The sequence below is a fragment of the Equus quagga genome, chromosome 11, assembly GCF_021613505.1.
Source record: "Equus quagga isolate Etosha38 chromosome 11, UCLA_HA_Equagga_1.0, whole genome shotgun sequence".
Lineage (NCBI taxonomy): Eukaryota > Metazoa > Chordata > Mammalia > Perissodactyla > Equidae > Equus > Equus quagga.
The window spans coordinates 35,157,206-35,176,848 of NC_060277.1; the positions used below are offsets into that span (position 1 = coordinate 35,157,206).

Genomic DNA, 19,643 nt, shown 5'->3' on the forward strand with positions numbered 1-19,643 from the left:
GTACAGTGCCTAACATAAAAAAAAAAAAAACCTTGAAATAAATTGTCATTATTCTGACTCTTAATCTTGTGCATTTTTCTCCTTTTGTTAATTTTTTTTATTTTATCACTTTTCATAACATGGAAGACTTTTAGCATAAATTTGGTAGTCTTATTCAGACAAATGACCAGTACCCTACATGAAAAAACTGACCTAAAATGTATTTTATAACTTTATAAAAACACAGATATATCATTGATAAGTGTGGTGATCAAGTTTCCTGAGGAGGAGAGAAGAAGGAAGCTTCCATTGTCTTCCTGCACTTCTCCCCTTCTTGCTTTGGGCATGCCCCAAAGATGCACACGTTTGCTTAGATACCACAGCTTGGTGTTACCCAAGCCCAGCAACTCCCTGAGCTGCATATAAACTTTATCTGTCAATGGTCGGCGCTGTCCTTGTTCATTGTGATGTTACAAGTTCGGACATGAATATTAATACTAGGGACTAAATTAGTAAATTCCTAAGTTTTTAACTTCTCCATTTAGTATTTCTTTTTTTTTTTTTCCTCTTCTATAGGGCATGTGTATCGTGTGTTGTCAGTCTCAAAATCCCAATGCCTATTTGAATCAACTTCTAGGGAACGTTATTGAGCAGTATATTGGGCGGTTTCTTCCAGCGTCACCACATGTTTTAAGTCTTGGACAACATCCTGTTTTGTTGGCAGTGAGAAACTCGGCCACTGTTCCACCAATGTCATCTCTAAAGAAATGCATCGTACAAGTGATAAGGTACATCTAAATATTAAAAATAAGTGGTATGTAAAATGTATTAATCTCTTTTAAAAAGTAACAAAGCATTTCAAAAATATTGGCAACCCTTAGGATACTGGTAGTGTAGAAACTTTTTTTTCCCTAAGAAACATTGTCTAAGAATTTACTAAAATGACTTTTGCTCATAGCAACCTGAGACAGTGCTCCTTAAATTACTTGTTTTCTCTACATAGCTATTGTTTTCCTTATATATGTCCTAAAGATATATATACATTTTTAAATTTTTATCAAACAGTAATTGTATTTTTTACTGTGCAAAATACAGTAATATTATAAAAGATAACTAAGTGAAAAATGAGTGCTAAAATGAAACAGGAAGCAGTATGAAGTCCTGTTTTGTTAGTCTATTCTGTGTCTTAATAACTCAGTTTTATTATTGGACAGGTGAATAAATGAAACTTCTTTTAATGACAACATTAGAAGATTCAATAATAGAAATTATCTTTTCTTTATCTTCATGAAGTATTTAGCTTTACTTGAAGTTAGTTTTTAAACTTTAAGATGCTGTGGTGATACATATCATTCTTATCTAGTATTTTTTTCTTGTTTTTAATGACCTGATATTTTCCATCACCTCTCATTACAGAATTCCATGTCTAAAATCTGTTCTCCCTTCTGATCCTTTTTGTGTGTTCCTATCCTCTGTTACTCAGGTTTGGAAGCTCCATATTCTTTGTTCCCTCTCCTTTGCCATTCTTTGGCAAATGATTGTTTCCTTCCCTTCTTTTCACATCTCTCTTCACTTGTCACATTATACCTGGACTATTGCCACTATCTCTAACTATTTTCACTATCTCTAGTCTTTTCTTCTAGTTCAGCCTATACAATGCCTCCCGATTACTTTTCCTAAAATACTGTTCCATTATGACACTCCCCTCCCCCGTACACCTTCATTTGCTCTTTTTTTGCCTACGGAATAAGTTCCATACTGCTTTGCACTCCATGATCTGTCACTTAACTTTTCCAAATGTACTGAATATGCCATCAAATACAAACCCTAATGAGATCGGTTTAGTTATTGCCCCTCCAAAATGCTTTACATTTCCCTACATCACAGCTTTGTTCATACCGTTTTCTCCATTAAAATGCCATCCCTCTGGGCTAAACTCTGCCTAGACTTTATAAGACTTACACCTAATATCTCAGTGTACCATGATGCGTTCTTCCTTCTTCTGAAGTCTTATGCTCTGTACAATTCAATTTGCAGAATTGTAATATTTTTGCCTTACTTGTATCTGAATTCCCAACAAGATTGTAGTACTCTACCACTGCGTGTGGGACATTGTATAAGTAATTTTAGCACAAACCAAATGACAAGGGCTGATGGGAAATTATCCTTAGATCATGAAACTGGTTTAAAGTCCAGTGTTTAGAATCCTGGCTGGTTCAGTGGACATTCCCATATAACAGTGGAAACATTTTTCTCATGGTTTCTAGCTCAAGACCCAAAAACCTAACAAGTACTCCTTTTTTTAAAATACTCAGGAAAAAAATAGAGATTGCCTCCTCTGCTTTTCTCCATTCCATGCCTCTCCATTCTTGCAGTCCCCCATCTTAGTTAGGGCTTCTTTCTCTGAATTGCTGAGAATTCTGGGCTTATCTTTCAAAAAGCACCTGCCGCACTATATTAGGATGGTCTTTTTTCTTTTTTTTTTTTGGTCCAACTTTTCTACTAGAGAGTGCGCCCCTTGGTTTCAGAGACCATATTTTACTTAACTTTACATTGTTGTTATTGGACTTGTACCTGACACACCATAGGTACCCAATAAATGTTTGTTCTGGGTGTTAAGAATTCACCAGTGAAGAAAAAAGACAAAACCCTTGCCTTTAAAGAATGAATGAATCTTCTAATGTGTAATATTTGCTGGAAGTCACTGTGTGGAGTAGAAATAATGAGGAAGACATAGTTCCTTCCCTTAAGGAATTTATAATACTTAGTGATTTCTTTGCTTTATTTTGGCAAAGTATTATTGCTTTCCAAGTATATATGGATGTCTAGCTTAGATTTAGCTGTATTTGACAATTTTTCATATTGTCTAGACTTTTTAGAAACTGAGCAATTCCATCTTTCATTTATTCACTTAACAAATGTACACTGACCACCTGTTATGAGCCAAGACCTGTTCTAAGAGGGAGAGATGCAAAAATGAGTAAGATAAATTATCTTTATGATCTCCGTTGAGTTCTAATGCTAAAATTTGTCCTGCTTTGAGAGAAGATACTAATCCTGAATTACCCCTCTAATTCTTTTGCTTCCTAAGGGAAGGAAGGAAGTAAAGCTGGAATGGGAAGTTGATTCCTAGGACAGTCCTCTTATTGTTTTGGAAAAATAAGACCCCTCCCAAATCCTTAAATAAATAAATGTGAAGAGAGATTTCTTTATGCAGATTTGACATTAGAGAAAATATTGCATCATTTAGGAGCTGATAGAAGAGATCAAGCTTATATTAGAAAGGAAAAAAACAAATTAACAATTAGATTTTCATGTGGATTTTGATTAAGTTCGTTTTAAGACCAGGTTGCTTTAAATTTAGTTTGTGTCTGTTCTACTTTGGCCCCCATACCACACCAAAAGGATGGGCAGTCATTGCTTCTAAAATCTTATGTTTGAAGGTAGCATGGTAAAATATGCATGCTTTTAAAAAACTGTGCTTTATTTTGGGGGGTAAAATTTGCCAGTGTCTTTAAAGTGTGTGATATTTGATTCTGCTTTAAACAGAAGAAAACTTTAAACAAGGAAAAAGAAAATTGTGCTTATTTTCAGGAAATCCTACCTTGAGTGTAAAGGGTCCTTGCTCCCTCCTCGCTTAGCATCCATTCTGGCCTTCATCCTCCAACTCTTCAAAGAAACTAACATCGACATTTCTGAGGTTGAACTTCTCCTCCCAGGCATCTTAAAATGCTTGCTCTTGGTCAATGAACCTCAAGGTTAGTTTGAATTTGTGTTGGCTACACTTTTCTGTGCACATATTGAAAAAGTACTCTTTCCTCTCAGTTAAATTGATAGGTATAAAGTATATGGTTATTTTATACCAGTTTGTATATATCATGACTAAAGAACAAACTCCGGCCAATAGCTGAGTTTGGGCATTATAAAATAGTTAAAAACTGAAATGTTTCAGTCTACTTTAGTTTTTCCCCCCAATGCAGTAGTTTATTTAATGGCTACTTCCTCTAATTAGACTTGTTAACCTCTTAAAGAATATTTATTCAATGTGACTCCTGTATTAAATGCAACTTGTCAAATATCAAGTGGTGAGGGGTCAGCATACTTTCTTCTATTCAGGTTTCTGCTAGAATATCTAAGCTGATTTCTTGGGCACCCCTGTAAGGATCCTTTGATCCTACTCCTTTTGTTTTCAGTCTCATCAGCCTTACTGCCAGTGATCTCTTTAAAATATCATTTGTTTAATCCCCACTGTGAGTAGCATGCTTTAATAAGCTTATTGGGAATATGCAGAATAGTAGCCATAGTTCTATCCTGAAGGAGTTTTTACTGTAAATAGGATGTTGTGTGTGTGTATTGATCATTAAAATGTGATCGTCTGGGGCAGCGCTTCTCAAATGCTTCTACCTGTGTGCTTCCAACTGCTGTGATAAGTGAGTGTGTGTATCCCGAAGAATATGAGGGCAGCGCCCAAAGTGGCAGCTGAAAGCTCAGACAGCTCTTTGAAATGTTCTATCTCAAAAATTTATGCATCTTTTGTTTTAATCCATATTTATTTTAATATTTAAAGTGTTCCTGTCTGCTTCCAAGCTTGGTTTTGTGAAAAATGTTGTCTTGTGTTAACATAGACTCCCCTTACTTGATAGTAACATCCTTCACTGAAGAATACCCGGATGGACCCCAGATTCTTCTTTAGAAATTTTTCCCTCATTGAAAACTTAGGCATACTTTTAATTTCAGTGAAAGCCTTTTGTACTGTACCATACAAGATTTGTTGAGACAGAGTAGACAGTATAAAATTTTAGCTAGCCTCTTCTTTCAGCGGTAGTAATATTTCTCATGAAGGAGAGCAGGGTTTGGAAAGTGAATTTTGCTGCTCATATCTTGCTAGTGAGTACATCACATTTAGCATAGATGGAATACAGAATTCTCCATCTCCGCATTGCTGTCTTTTAAGCTGAAGAAGCAGTATCAAACACAGATCTGTGTGCTTGGTTCAGAGAAAATTCTGACTCTCCTTACAGTCTCAGTGTTTAAAAGGACAATTTGTAAAACCATAGAAAGTTAGTGTTACTAAATCACTCACCTAGTCTACTCCAGGGTATATGCCCAAGAGTATTTTAAACATATGTCTAAGGGCCGGCCCCATGGCCCAGTGGTTAAGTTTGGGCACTCTACTTCAGTGGCCCAGGGTTTTGCCAGTTCGGATCCTGGGCACAGATGTGGCACCACTCATTAGGCTGTGCTGAGGCGGCGTCCCACATAGCACAACCAGAGGCACTCACAACTAGAATAGAGAATTATGTACTGGGGGGATTTGGAGAAAAGAAGAAACAAAAAAAAGAAGACTGGCAACAGATGTTAGCTCAGGTACCAATCTTCAAAAAAAAAACAACGTATGTCTTCTCAAAAACCTGTACACAAGAGTTTGAGGAGTTCTGCTCCTGGCATGACAACATAAGGAGCTTTGCTGACCTGCTCCCTAGCAAAACTGGTGAAAATTATTTAAAAGAAAACATTGAAATTCTCTGGAAATGGTGCTAAGCAGATACAGCAAATGGAGAAACATTTATTTGAGAAAATCTACTAAAACTTGATAAGAACAGCAGAACTTTCTGGTATCTGAACCATTCCCTCCTGCTCTCCTCCCAGCACAATAAGATGGAAACTCTACTCCTGACTGGTAAATCTAAGAACATAGGGCTCCCTCTCTCCCCAGTTCCTAGTAGGAGAGCTATCATCCTGTGAGAGGTAGGATATCACATTTTTCATCTTGCCCCCAAGCTACCTGATGCTAAAGTTATGTTCCAGGCAAGTGTGGCTGAGAAGTCGGGGCTTCATTCTTCCACTCAACCCCCACTCGTGGGATGGACGCAGTGCATTGAGTGTGACACCACTGAGAATACTGGGGCATGGTCATCCTTGCTGCAGCTTAGAGGTGGGGATACCATGCCAAGAGGAGCAAGCCCAGTGGACCTGAGGCTGCTGCCCTTCCTTCCACAAGCACTCAGCTCCTAAAGTGGATGTGTCACTCAAAAAGTAGTAGGCACCATTGTGCCTGTCCCCAGCATCAGAGCCATGCCTCTGAGATTTTGCCTGGTGGAGGGTCTAGGGAGGAGAAGCAGGCTGTAGAACAGAAAACTCTGAATCTCTCCCTAAGGAACTGACTTCATTTGTAACAGAGTGTGAAAAAGTCCAAACCTAAGAGTACTGTCAAAAACACTTGAAAGCACCAAGAGAAAAATGGCTCATCACTTTACAGGGAACCTCAGTAAGATCAACAGCTAACTTCTCAGCAGAATCAATGGAGGCCAGAAGGCAGTGGGATAGCACTCAGAGTGACCAAGAGAAAAAACTGTCAACCAAGAATCCTATGCTGCCTTTCAAAAATGAACATGAAATAAGGACATTCCCAGATAAAACTAAGAATTTTTGCTAGCAGAACTGCTTTATGAAAAAGGAAGTTCTTCAGAATAAAAGTTAAGTGACCCAGACAGGAAAAACAAAGAACACCAGTAAAGGTAATTATGTAATTATAAAAAGCAGCTTAAATGTATAGTTCTTCACCTTATTCTAAAAGCAATTGTATAAAACAATGTGTATATAATGTCTTGTTGGGCCTATAACATATAGAAATGTAATATATTTGCCAATAATAGTACAAAGGTGATGTATTGAGCTAAGGAAATGACTCCAGATGTTAACTCAAATACACAGAAACAAATGAAGAGAACCAGAAATGACAAATAAGAAGGGTAACATAACAAAAGCTAAAATATATACTTGCTCTTCTTTCTCTTATTTAGTTTGTTTGAAAGATATAAAAGCATATAAAAAATAACTATCGTTGAGTTTGTAACTTTTGTAGATGTAATATGTATAACAATAATACCACAAAAAATGGAAGAAGGGAATTGTGCCATATAGGAGTAATGTTTCTATATTTCACTAGAATTAAATTCCTGTAAATCTGAAGCTCTGGTAAGTTGAGATGTATGTGGTAAGCCTAATGCAACCACTAAGGAAATATTCAAAACTAATAAAAAACCATCAAAGAAATTAAAATGCTGCATTTTAAAATATTCATTTAATGTGAAAAGAAAGCAGTAAAGGAGATTAGAGGAAGAAAACCCACAAGACATTTAGTAAACAAAAAGTAAAATGACTGTTGTAAATCTGACTATATCAGTAGTAACATTAATTGTGAAAGGATTGAGCAATCCAATCAAAAGGCAGAGATTATCAGAATGGATTTTCTAAAAAAGATCTAACTATATTCTATTTGCAGAAAACACTTTAGGTTCAAATAATGACAGTAAAAGGATGGGAAAAGACAACATCATGCAAACCAAAAGCACAGAAAGCTGGAGTGCTATATAGTATCAGGCAAAATAGACATTAGGCCAAAGAATGTTACCATAAATAAAGAGAGAAATTTTATAATGATGAAAGAGTCAATCCATCAGGAAGATTTAACAATTACAAACATACGTGCACCTAATGACAGAACACCAAAATACAGGAAGCAAAACTGAGAGAAACAGGGGGAGAAATAGACAGTCAATAGTTAGAGTTGGAGGACTTGGGTTTTCCATGTCAACATGTAAAGAGCTCTGAAATCATGACTCTCACCTTTACCACAAGAAAAAATCTGAATTAACTGAAAAACAACTCTTCTTAGATGCATCAGAGAATTGAAGTCATAGGGCAAACCACTGCCCCCAAAACTGAACATACAGCGATTTGTCAAATTCAATTTAAGTATTTCTACCAGTATCAGCTCCAGCAGCAGCCTTCTGGGCCTGGTAAGCTGTAATTCTCTGTATCTACCTCTCTCTCCAGTTTGAATCTAATAGATAGCTTTTTGTTCAAAATAATAATAGCAACAAGGTATTTGGTAATTAGACCTTATGGATAAGTGAAATGAATGACTGCAGTATTATAAGGATGGGAGAAAGGAATTGGGAATGCTCTGTTCAAAAGTACCTGCACTACCCATGAAGGAATACAGTGTTATTTAAAAGTGGTCTTGGATTAGTTATAATTATACACTTCAAACTCTGGGGCAACTACTGAAAATAAATTTTTAAAAGAAGTATATTTAATGTGCTAAGAAAGGAGAGAAAATGGAATCCTATAAAATGCTCAATTAAAACGTTCAGAGAAGGCAGAAAGAGAGTGGAAGATTAAGAAAAAAAGAACAAGAGCAATGAATAGAAAAGTTATGTAAATGGTAGCTATTAATCCAACTATATCACTTTAAATGTGAGTGGTCTACATAAATCAATTAAATGACAGGAATTGACAGAATGGATTAAAAAACAAGGCCCAACTATATGTTGTGTATAGGAAGCCCACTTTAAATATAAAGACACAGATACATTAAAAGTAAAGGGATAGAGAAATATATACACTGCTAGCATAAGCCAGAATAAAGCTGTAGTAGCTATTTAGTTTCAGACAAAGCAGACTTCAGAACAAGTAGAATTATCTGAAATAAAGAGGGGCATTGCATAATGACAAACTGGGAATAGAAGAGAACTATTTCAATCTGATGAAGGACATATGTGAAAATATGACAACTCACATCATACTTAATGGAGATGCTTTCACCCTAAGATTAGGAACAAGACAAGGATGTCCACTGTCGCCACTTGTGTTCAACATTGTACTAGAAGTTCTAGTCAGGGGAAGAAAAAGAAATAAAAGGATCTAGATTGAAAAGGCAGAACTAAAATTATCCCTGTCTGCAGATGATATGGAAAATCCTAAGGACTCCACTAAAAAACTGTTAGAACAATAAACAAGTTCAGCAAGGTTGCATGATACAAAATCAAGATACAAAAATCAATTTTATTTCTGTATACTTTCAGTGAACAATCTGAAAATGAAATTAAGAAAATGGTTCCATTATAATAGCCTCAAAAAAGAAAAACTATGAATAAATTTAACAAAAGAGAAATACAAACATAATCTGAAAACTGCTAAACATTGTTGAAAGAAATTAGGGAATATCTAAATAAATAGAAAAATATCCCATTTTCATGGATTGTGGAAGAGTTAACATTATTAAGGTGGCAGTATTCCCTACATTCATCTACAAATCCAGTGCAACTCCTACCAGCATCCCAGCAGGTTTCCTTGTAGATAGTGACAAGCTGATTTCTACAATTCATATGGAATTGCAAGGGACCCAGAATGGCAAAACAATCTTGAAAAAGAACATAGTTGAAGACTCACACTTTCCAGTTGCAAAACTTAGTACAAAGCAGCAATAATCAAGACAGTGTGGTACTGACATAAAGATAGACAAAGATCAATGGAACAGAATTGAGAGTCCAGAAATAAACCCGTGTGTCTATGGTCAACTGACTTTGACAGAGGTGCCGGGATCATTCACAGGGTGGGAAATAGTCCTTTAAACAAATTGTGCTAGGTCAAATGGATAGCCACATGCAAAAGAATGAACATGTGCCTTTACTTCACAACGTGTACAAAAATTAACTCAAAATGGATCTTAGATGTAAATGTCAGGCTAAAACTATAAAACTCTTAGAAGAAAGCATAGGATTAAGTCTTCATGACCTTGATTTTGGCAATGAATTTTTAGATATGACACCAAAAGCATAAGCCATGAGAGCTAAGTTGGACCTAGTCAAAATTTAAAACTGGTGCTTCAAAGGACACTATCAGGAAAGTAAAAAGACAATCCACAGAATGGAAGAAAATATTTGCAAATCATTTATATGATAAGGAACTTTTATCTAGAATATATAAAGAACTGTTACAACTCAATAATAAAAAGACAAATAGCAATTAAAAAATAGACAAAGGGTTTGAATAGACATTTCTCCAAAGAATATACGCAAATGGCTAATAAGCACCTGAAAAGGTGCTCGGTGTCTTCAGTCATCAGGGAAATGCAAATCAAAACCACGATGAGATACTGCTTCATACTCACTAGGTTGGCTATAATGAAAAAGTCAGATAATAACAAGGTTTGGTGAGAATGTGGAGAAATCAGAACCCTCGTTTACTGCTGTTGGGAATGTAAAATGGTGTAGTAGCTTTGGGAAACAGTCCAGTAGTTCCTCAAATGGATAAACATAGAGTTACCATGTGACCTAACAATGCCTCTCCTAGATATATACCCAAGATTAACAAAAACATATGTCCACACAGAAATTTGTTCATAATGTTTACAGCAATATTATTCATAATAGCCAAAAGGTAGACTGCCTATCAACTGATGGATAGATTTTGAAAATATGATATATCCATACGGTGGAATATTATTTGGCCATAAGAACAAATGAAGTACTGCTACATGCTACAAAATGGATGAACCTTGAAAACATTATTCTAAGTGAAAGAAGCTGGTTACAACAGACGACATATTATGTAATCATTTATATGAAATGTCTAGAATAGTTAAATCTATAGAGACAGAAAGTAGATTAGTGGTTACTTAGGGGTTATCAGAGGGTAGGGAGTGAGAGCCAAAGGGTGTGGGGTTTCTTTTCAAGGTGAAGTTGACTGAAGTTGACTGTGGTGGTGATTGCGTGGCTCTGTGAATATCCTAAAAACTATTGAACTGTACTTGTTAAATGGGTGAATTGTATAGTATGTGAATTATGACAATAAAGCTGTTATTATAAAAAAACTTAAAGAGATTAAGTTTTAAAAAACTCAGTTTAATTAAAGAAATAAAGATGACAAATTTCTTTTTTAAAAACTCACTCCACTAATATCCATAGCAGTGTTATTTATAATAGCCAAAAAATAGAAACAACTCAAATATCCATCAAGTAATGAATGGATAAACAATATGGGGTATATCCATACAAGGGAATATTATTTGATCACCAAAAGAAATGAAGTATTGGTACATTCTTACAACATGGAGAAACCTTAAAACATTATGCTAAGTAAAAAGAATGCAGTCACAGAAGACCACATGTATGATTCCATTTATGTGAAATTTCCAGGAGAGTCAAATCCATAGACATAGAAAGTAGATTAGTGGTCTCCAGGGCCTGGGCAGGGGGAAAAAATGGCGAATGACTGCTAATGAGTATAAGCTTCTTTTGGAAGGTGATGAAAATTCTTCTGAAATTATATAGTGATGTTGGCTTCACAACTCTGTGAATATACTAAAAGCAATGAATTATACACTTTAAAAGGTTGGTTTTTACGATATATTAATTATACCTCAATAAAGTTTTTTTTTACATGCTTACTATTAATACTCTATTAAAGCTCTTTCTTTGTGTTCTGGTGCTTTTTTCCACAGAAGAGCTTTCAGGGTTTGTTTTTCAAAAAAACATCTTTTAAGAAGACCCATTATACTGGTTCTAGAATTGTATCTAATATAAGAAATTATTTGCTCAATAACGAGACAAGTATGCTATCTTCTTTATCCACTACCCTCATGCCTTGGAAAACATTATTACTTAATATTAGTTAATTTAAATTCATGTATGTCATATGTTTGGTGCTCCTTTTATAATGGATTACAGTTTTTCAAATTTTTTTATTCATAGACAGAGCACTTTTTCCCCCAGTTACTTATAATTAACGTGCCAAAAACAATAGAACAAAAATTTAGTAGCATTTGGAACATACTGAATTTTCTATAGACTTTTTTTATTGAAGTAATATTGGTTGATAACATTAAATTTCAAGTGTACATCATTATATTTTGACTACTGTATAGACTACATCGTGTTCACCACCAGAAGTCTCACCATACAAACGTCCCCCTTCTATCCCATTCACCCTCCCCCAACCCTCCTCCTCTCTGGTAACCACCAATCTATTCTCTGTGTCTATATGATTTGTTGTTGTTGTTGTTTTATCTTCCACATATGGGTGAAATCATACGGTATTTGTCTTTCTCCATCTGACTTATTTTGATGAGTATACTGCCCTCAAGGTCGGTCCATCCCTGTTGTTCCAAATGGCAAGATTTCATCCTTTTTATGGCTGTGTAGTATTCCATTGTATATTTATACCACATCTTCTTTATCCTTTCATCCACTGATGGACGCTTAAGTTGTTTCCAAGCCTTGGCTATTGTGACTGATGCTGCAATGAACATAGGAGTATATATTCTACATCCTTTCTTCACACTTTATTTTTTTCATTTTTATGTATACATGCACAATTTTAATGCATTTGGCTAAATATTTAAAGAATACAAATGTTCTTTTTGTAACTTTGCTTCCTTTTGAAAGGAAGATAGCATCACGAATAGTTGGTATATGTGTATATCTTTGACTAATTTTAAGTGAAGGTAAATTGTTGGTGGTTTCTAATTTGCTACATTTATATTTGTTGGTGAGTGGGAGGGAATGTGCTTATGAATTTAAAAAATCAATCTGCTTGTCTGTAAATCAGCTGAATTATTACAGGCTGTCTTTGCCAGTTCATAACAGTGCTTGCAGTATTAGGATGGTATAGTGTTTTTGAATGTGAGCTCTTTTCTAAGAGAAAGACATATCTTCACATGTATTTTTTCAGTTATAAGGTTGTAAAAAAGTAGACTCTTCAGCTTTTTGTATTTTCTTAAATTGGAAGGTAAGGAGATAGATTGGAAGATATACTTTAGAACAAAAAAACTCATAACTATTGAATTTTGAAAAATAAAAAAGCATGTACACTTTAAGAAAGCGACATATTTTTCTAAATCGAGTGTTTATAAAACTGAGGATCCAGATGGTCAATTCAGACACAGTGTGTAATGCAATAATTTTTCCTCCTAGTTAAAAGGCTGGCCACAGAGAACCTGCAATACATGCTAAAAGCCTGCCAAGTGGGGTCAGGAGGAGAGCGTGCCGCCCAGCTGACTTCTGTGTTTAGGTAACTGGAAAATATGCCAACTGGCAAGGAGACTACTGCCAGCCATTTGACAGCCAACATGTTTTTTAAATAACTAATTATCCAAAACATAATGTGTTACTACTTGTTTATAGTATTTCAATTATTGTATTTTTGGCAGTAGTTTTGTTGCATTGTGTTATTTTATTAAAAAATAAAGGTGCCAGGGAGAAAGATAAGTGAGCTGACTTAAAATTACTGAAAATTGAGTAAGGAACACTCTTGCATGGTTTTAAGAGGAAAAAGTGGGAAACGTGAGTCACGATGACAGGTGCACAGCCTTCAGAGCTGTGTAATGCGTCACTCACACCCAGCGTAGAAGAACACGTCACTAGCTTGCTTACTTGCTTTGGATACTGTAGACCCAGAAAGCTTCGTTATATTTCATGTGTGAAGCATAGACTTTGTAGGAGTAGATCTGTTGTTCATTCAGAAGAATAACAGTGCAACTTCAGGAATGTCGTGTTTCGGTTTTTTTCCCCTGCTTTGCCTTCTTTAGAGTCTTGTGTTTTCAGTTAGGGCAGTATTTTTAAGTATTTCTTTCACACAGTTTCTACCAGTTCACCTTTCTCCTACATATCTCTAGCACTACTGTGGTAAATAATTCAGGTCCATTTTCTTCATTGTGTGTTGGATCTTTGATTCCTCAGTTTCTTTTCTCATCACATAATCGGCACTTGTCAAGTGTTTACTTAGAGTTTATTTAAATTGTGATCACTTGAAATAACTAGTGAATTTGTGAAAACTGTAGAACCTTAAGAGGGGAGAGAGAATTTTATATGAACAAAGACTGCGTGTTTGTTATGTACAATTTATTAAGCCATGTGGCTTTTATTTTTGGGGGGAGAGAGTGGAAATTTCAGTATTAAAATTTATAATTCTTATTTATAAAGACCCCTTCTGGGTCTAAAGTCTCTTATTCAGTTAAGGAATATAAAAATATGTTATGAATAACTTGCCTCATAAAAATATTGTTGGATATATCTAGAGATATGAAGAACTGAAACACATCTAGGAAACTGGACTCGTTTTTTCCTGTCTTAGTCTCTTCCACATCCTTACTACCCAGATTTCGACATGCAGGATATAGCAAAAAAGTCCCTGGGATTAGACTGTTCCCTTTTTCTCTCTCCTGGGATTGCAACTCTTCCCTCTTCCTTCCAATGCCATCACTCTGGTCAAGGCTCACACTGAAAAAAGCCATTTCTGTCTTTTATTCCTGTGTTATAGATAGTTTTCATATGGCATCTAGATTCTTAAGGTAATCTTAGATGAAATGATCTTTCTTGTATTCAGGTTTCAGCTGATTGCCTTAGAGATACCAACCCGAGGAATTGCCCCAGAAGTAACCCTAAGTAACATGATTTAATTTCAGGCATTTTATCCAGGATTATGATACGAGATACAGTTATCAGATTTACAACATTTTAGAAACAGTAGCTGCATTGGACCGGCAGCTTGTTGTCCACTTGATTTCTACCCTCACTCAGTCTCTGAAGGATTCAGAGCGGAAATGGGGCCTTGGCAGAAATATAGCACAAAGGTATGTTTGATAATTTGGTTATATCCTTTGGGGCATAATGATTATAAAATCTAGACTCTTTTTCTAGAAATGGCTTATTTTCCATTCCCCAAAATTTGGACTGTGTTCCTTTGAGTTGAAAAATGTTTTAATACTGTGATTCACACATCCATTCGCATACTGTTCTTTTCAAAGTGACCACCTTGGACAGCTGTATATTTCAGCACTGCAGCTGTTGCTCAAAACTCCTGCAGTGTTCCTCACTGGGAAGTGGCCTGTAGACCCTCAGGGGTCTTCTTTTTGTATAAAATCCATTGTGACAAATCAACCCCTTTGAGGAATGCCTGATTTACTGAATCAACTATATCATGTGTATCCACTGAATAAGTTGAGTGACCCAATTAGATAATATGGGTTTTGGTCAAAAATAGATGGTAAGGCTTTTTTTCTTACAGGCTTACACCCCAACTGAAGATAGCGCTGGACTATTTAGAGTAATGAAACATTGTAGGAATAAGCCAGTAGTTCCTAAAGAAATTGTTTTAGAGGGGTCAGTACTCACACTATCCTTATAAGTCCCAAAGTTTGTTAAAGAATCAAAGTACTTTAACTAACTCTGTGTGTGTGTGTGTGTGTGTGTGTGTGTGTGTGTGTGTGTGTGTATAAACAAACAGAGATTCAGGCAGAGTCAATGTGTAAATACTTAAATAAAAAATAATGGAAAAGGTAACAAATACATCTGCCCTCTTTTCTTTTTTCTTAAACAGGGAAGCCTATAGCAAACTTTTATCTCACCTAGGACAAGATGGACAAGATGAGATGCAGAGACTGGAAAATGACAATACCTAATATATTTTATGACTAATCTTCTCTATTATACTTATCTAAGGCCACTTTGCACCATTTTGACTCCTACTTTTAATTAATTGTATAATGTTCTGTTAAAAATGCTTTCTAGGATGTTTTCCTTACATACGTGTAAGTATAAAGTATATAAATAAGAAAATAAAGGTTAATTATGTTATAGGATCTTTGGAACTTGGCAAAACTGCATTCTATTTTGAAGAGATTTTAAACTAAAGAAAATCTTTCTAACTGGGAGTGTTATCTGTGTGTGACTATTAAGCAGGTTTGTACTGGTTGATCCATGGACTTTTTACTGTAATGTGACTTCCTGCATTCTGAGCGATTTGTGTTTGTTTTTTACAAGTTATGTTTTAATACAATACTTTTTCAAATTACCTGACTACCCCATGCTGGGTTCTTTTAGAGGGGGGATCAGAAGATGGGACTGCGTGTTTCTTATCCTTTTTCATACTATGTGTGAGGCAAGTTAGTAAAACCCTTACAAAGCACACTTAATTCTGTGAGGAATGAGACTGAATTGGCTAAATGATTTATACACATAATATATAAAATTTTTTTAAACTTAAGCCAACAGTGTTTATGCTTAGGTTCCAGCTGCTGCTGGATGTTTTTCTGTACCCATCCTTTCTTTAGGAGGTGTCATTAAAATACCTATTAGGAGGAAGATAAACAAGAGCCTTTAGAAAAGAGAATAAATAATATTCTGAAAAATCAATTACAAATTACCAGAAGAGGTCTGAGAAGCCAGCTGATTATCTCTTTGCTCTTCAATTAGAGCTTCTTGTAACTTAGCATCTTTTATGTTCACAGGGAACCAGTGTAGTTTCTTTTAGCAGATGCTGTCTCTCAACTTAACTATCTTATCCAGATTTATTTTACCACTTGGGCTCCTGTCCTTGACTCCTTTTTGTGATTGAACATTATTTAGTAAAAATAATGCCAGTCCTAATGTTGGGAACCCACCTCGGTCTCAAACGCAGCACTGTTTTGTGACCTTGAGCAAGTTACTTAACTTTTCTGAGCCTCAGTTTATTCATGTAGAAAGAAGAAGAAACTTTTTCTATCTCACAATGCTCTTGTAAGAATTAATGGGATGATGTATGTGAAAATATTTGGTGGCCTGTGTTCTGTGTGGAGGTGTGCAGACATGATTACTGTTACTCAGGCACAGCAGAGGGAAAGAACACGTCTCAGTTTTGTTCCTCTTTCTCTAAAGATATAGTACATCCTAGATGTATGACCCCACTTTTTTCCAATGTTTTCTTACATGTCATGTCTGCTAACTTTGAAATGATTTATTGTTTTCTTCTTGGGACTGTAATATTTATCATAGTTCTAGTCCTTCAAGAAAACATTTCAACACTTTTCTGGCTCAAGAAATGTCTGTAAAAATGGAATGCATTGCAGTCAGCAAACTATAGGTAACAGCCCTCTCCTAATTGTAACCTGTGAAGTCTAAAGGAGTATCTATTGTTTTCATGACATACAGATGGTCTATTTTCCCCCCAAAATCAAGTGTCATTACTTCACAAATGGAATGAATAAAAGCCTCTTTAAGGTTCCTTAATAGACTTCATAGCAATGAATTTACTTTCTTTTTTTTTTTTTTCCCCTTGAGGAAGTCTAGCCATGAGACAACATCTGTGCCAGTCTTCCTCTATTTTGTTTGTGGGTCGCTGCAACAGCATGGCAAGACAAGTGGTTTAGGTCCATGCCTGAGATCCGAACCCACAAACCCATGCCAGCAAAGCAGAGTGCGCTGGACTTAACCACTGTGCCACAGGGCCAGCCCCTTCATTATAATTTATTAAACTAATAATGTATTGCTTTGCAAGTTTCAGCAATTAGAGTTTTATCTATTTAAGGTGATGCCTTTAATGTGATCATTTATATATGTATTTTTTATTTTTTAAGGGAGATTGATAAAGATGTCTTTGAGAATCTTGCTCCTTAGAGTATAAAACTTTTAAAGGGTAAGAAAAGCTGCTGCTGAATCATGTATTAGGGTGTATATCTGTAGATGCTGAGAATAACGAAGGTTTGCACTTAAAAAATAAGTAACAAAAAGTCTGTAATGATAGATGTATATGTATGTATATATATTTCTATGTATTTTATTTATGTATAAGTAAAATTTTAAAGAAGCTGTTTGGGTTTTTTTCTGAGGAAGATTCACCCTGAGCTAAGATCCACTGCCAATCTTCCTCTTTTATTCTTCCTTTCTTTTTTTTGGTCAGGAAGATTAGCCCTGAGCTAACATCTCTGCCAGTCTTCCTCTATGCTGTATGTGGGATGCCTGCTCAGCATGGCTGATGAGTGGAGTAGGTCCACACTCAGGATCCAAACCTGTGAACCCCAGTCTGCCAAAGTGGAGTGCACAGAACTTTAACCACTCAGCCACAGGGCCAGCCCTAATAAGTTGTTTCTTTAATTGAAGAAAAAAGAAAATTTATTCTTGAAAATGCTCACTGCCCCTTCACTTAGTCTCATTTTTTTCCATCCCAGACCTGCTTCCTTAATAGCCATTTTTCCCTAAATACCCTGTAATCTCTGAGGCTGCTGCTTCTACCATTGTCATGTTATTTCTTTTGATAAAATCTGTGAGTGCATTCTCATTTCTCGGGTTCTTTGGCCTATCTGACACTTGCATTTTCCTTCATCTTCTCATCGCTTCCTCCGTGCTACTGTTCCTTCCTCCGAATACTGTACTTTGAGAGCACAGTCACGTCCTTCTTTCTTGCCCCCAGTGGTAAGATCTGGCCCTTCAGCTGCTCTGTCTCAACATTCTTCTAGTAGTGAACTGATAATGTTAGCTCCTAATTTTCTCTCTCAAATCTATTTCTAGTGCTAATTTCTCTCTCAGTCTCTCTAGTTAGATCCTCCTGAAATCACGAGGCTGCATGTCAAGCTGCCCCTGTCACCTATTCCAGTCTAGCTCCTGCCTTTCTTTTCTATCCAGGGAATACACCATTTCCCCAGGTTACTTAGCCTTGAAACTTCAGAGGCATCTTGGATTCTTCATTGTTCCCCATTTTCAGTTCATCACCAGTACAGGCTTTTCCTATTACTTTCTTTTTGCCATCCCATGCATCCAAACTGTTTTTTCTATTGGGCACTATAATCTCCTTCTTTCCTCCTTATCTCTGGTCCCCCTTTCTGCAGTTTATCCTTCACACAGTTCTGGCATTAGTGTTCCTAAATTACTACCTTCCTCATGTTACTTTTCTGCTCAAGGACGTCCAGGTACTTCCCATTGTTAATAAGCCGACATTGAACCCTTCAGTCAGGAGACTGTCGGCCGTCTGACTCTACCTTCCCTTTCCAAACTTACCTCAAGCAGGAGACTAGACTGTCTTAGCTGCTCTCTGAATGCTCTGTTCATTTTACACTCTTGAGTGAGCGTCATTCAGTTTGCCAGTTTAGAATACCACCCTTTCGACAGAAACCTAACCTTCAGACACTTAAGTTGGAAGAAAGTTAAAATATACATGTTGGACACATGAGTATTCCAGTCAAATTATTTCTGTAAAATACCAGATGGAGTGTAAACGAGATGCTGAAGGGCAACAGGGTGATGAAAGGACTTTATTAGACATTCAGACTTGGTTATGATTTAAATTTTAATTTAACATTTAATTAGGTTTCCATGGAGAGAAAAAAACAGGGAGTATTGTCTCTGTACAAAAATCATTCAGTATTGAGTCCATTTGCATTAGAAGAGTTTTATAGTTTAAAACTTTTGTAGCTTTACCTGTCCCTAGTGTATTTTCTTAAGCATATTTGACTTTTTCTACCTGAGCATCTATATAAAAAAATAATAATTTGTGTGTGTTCATTACCCTTTATTACTATTATTTTCTTCCATGCTTCATCACAAATTTTTGAAGCTGCTTTGTTCTTAAGCAATTACATGGACCTATTTTCATGGAATCCTCGACAGTTTTTAGTTTGACTTCCCCTTTGTTAAATTATATGTTATACAGAAATTTGACAAGCCCCTGCAGTTGGGAAAAGGCTGTAGGAAACCCACCTTCCCAAAATCCCGCATGTTAACATGGCACTTGTGTCTCAAAGATCAGGGGTAGATATCATGGAAACCTCACCAAAAGCTGTATTATCTGTACTAAACCACTGCTGTTTGATTGACAGACTTTTACGTAAACCTTACAGATTCCAAAAGCTGACCTCCTGCCTACTCCTTTTAGGGTTAAAAATATTGCCTTGTCAATCAAATGTATAGTATGCCAATAGAAATAATATGCTTTGTTTGGTTAAAACAGTTGGTTTGGGAAGCCAGCAAAGTAGCATATTCTTTTACATATTTAATGAGATTTGTATTTTGGTTCTGTTATAAACTATATTGATAAGTTGCCAAAATCAGTACCAAGTGATTGGAATT

The 19,643-nt window shown here is 35.9% G+C and overlaps 1 protein-coding gene across 1 annotated transcript in view; it reads left to right on the forward strand.

The window, feature by feature from the left end:
• Window positions 1–17,332, forward strand: part of MMS22L (MMS22 like, DNA repair protein) — a 125,244-nt gene extending 107,912 nt beyond the window's left edge. Inside the window, exons 21-25 of the mRNA XM_046674494.1 lie at window positions 556–767; window positions 3,574–3,737; window positions 12,741–12,837; window positions 14,231–14,398; window positions 15,145–17,332. Of these exons, the coding sequence (XP_046530450.1) occupies window positions 556–767; window positions 3,574–3,737; window positions 12,741–12,837; window positions 14,231–14,398; window positions 15,145–15,226 (723 nt within the window). The 3' untranslated portion in view covers window positions 15,227–17,332. The remainder of the gene's footprint in view (window positions 1–555; window positions 768–3,573; window positions 3,738–12,740; window positions 12,838–14,230; window positions 14,399–15,144) is intronic.
• Window positions 17,333–19,643: the final 2,311 nt, after the last annotated feature.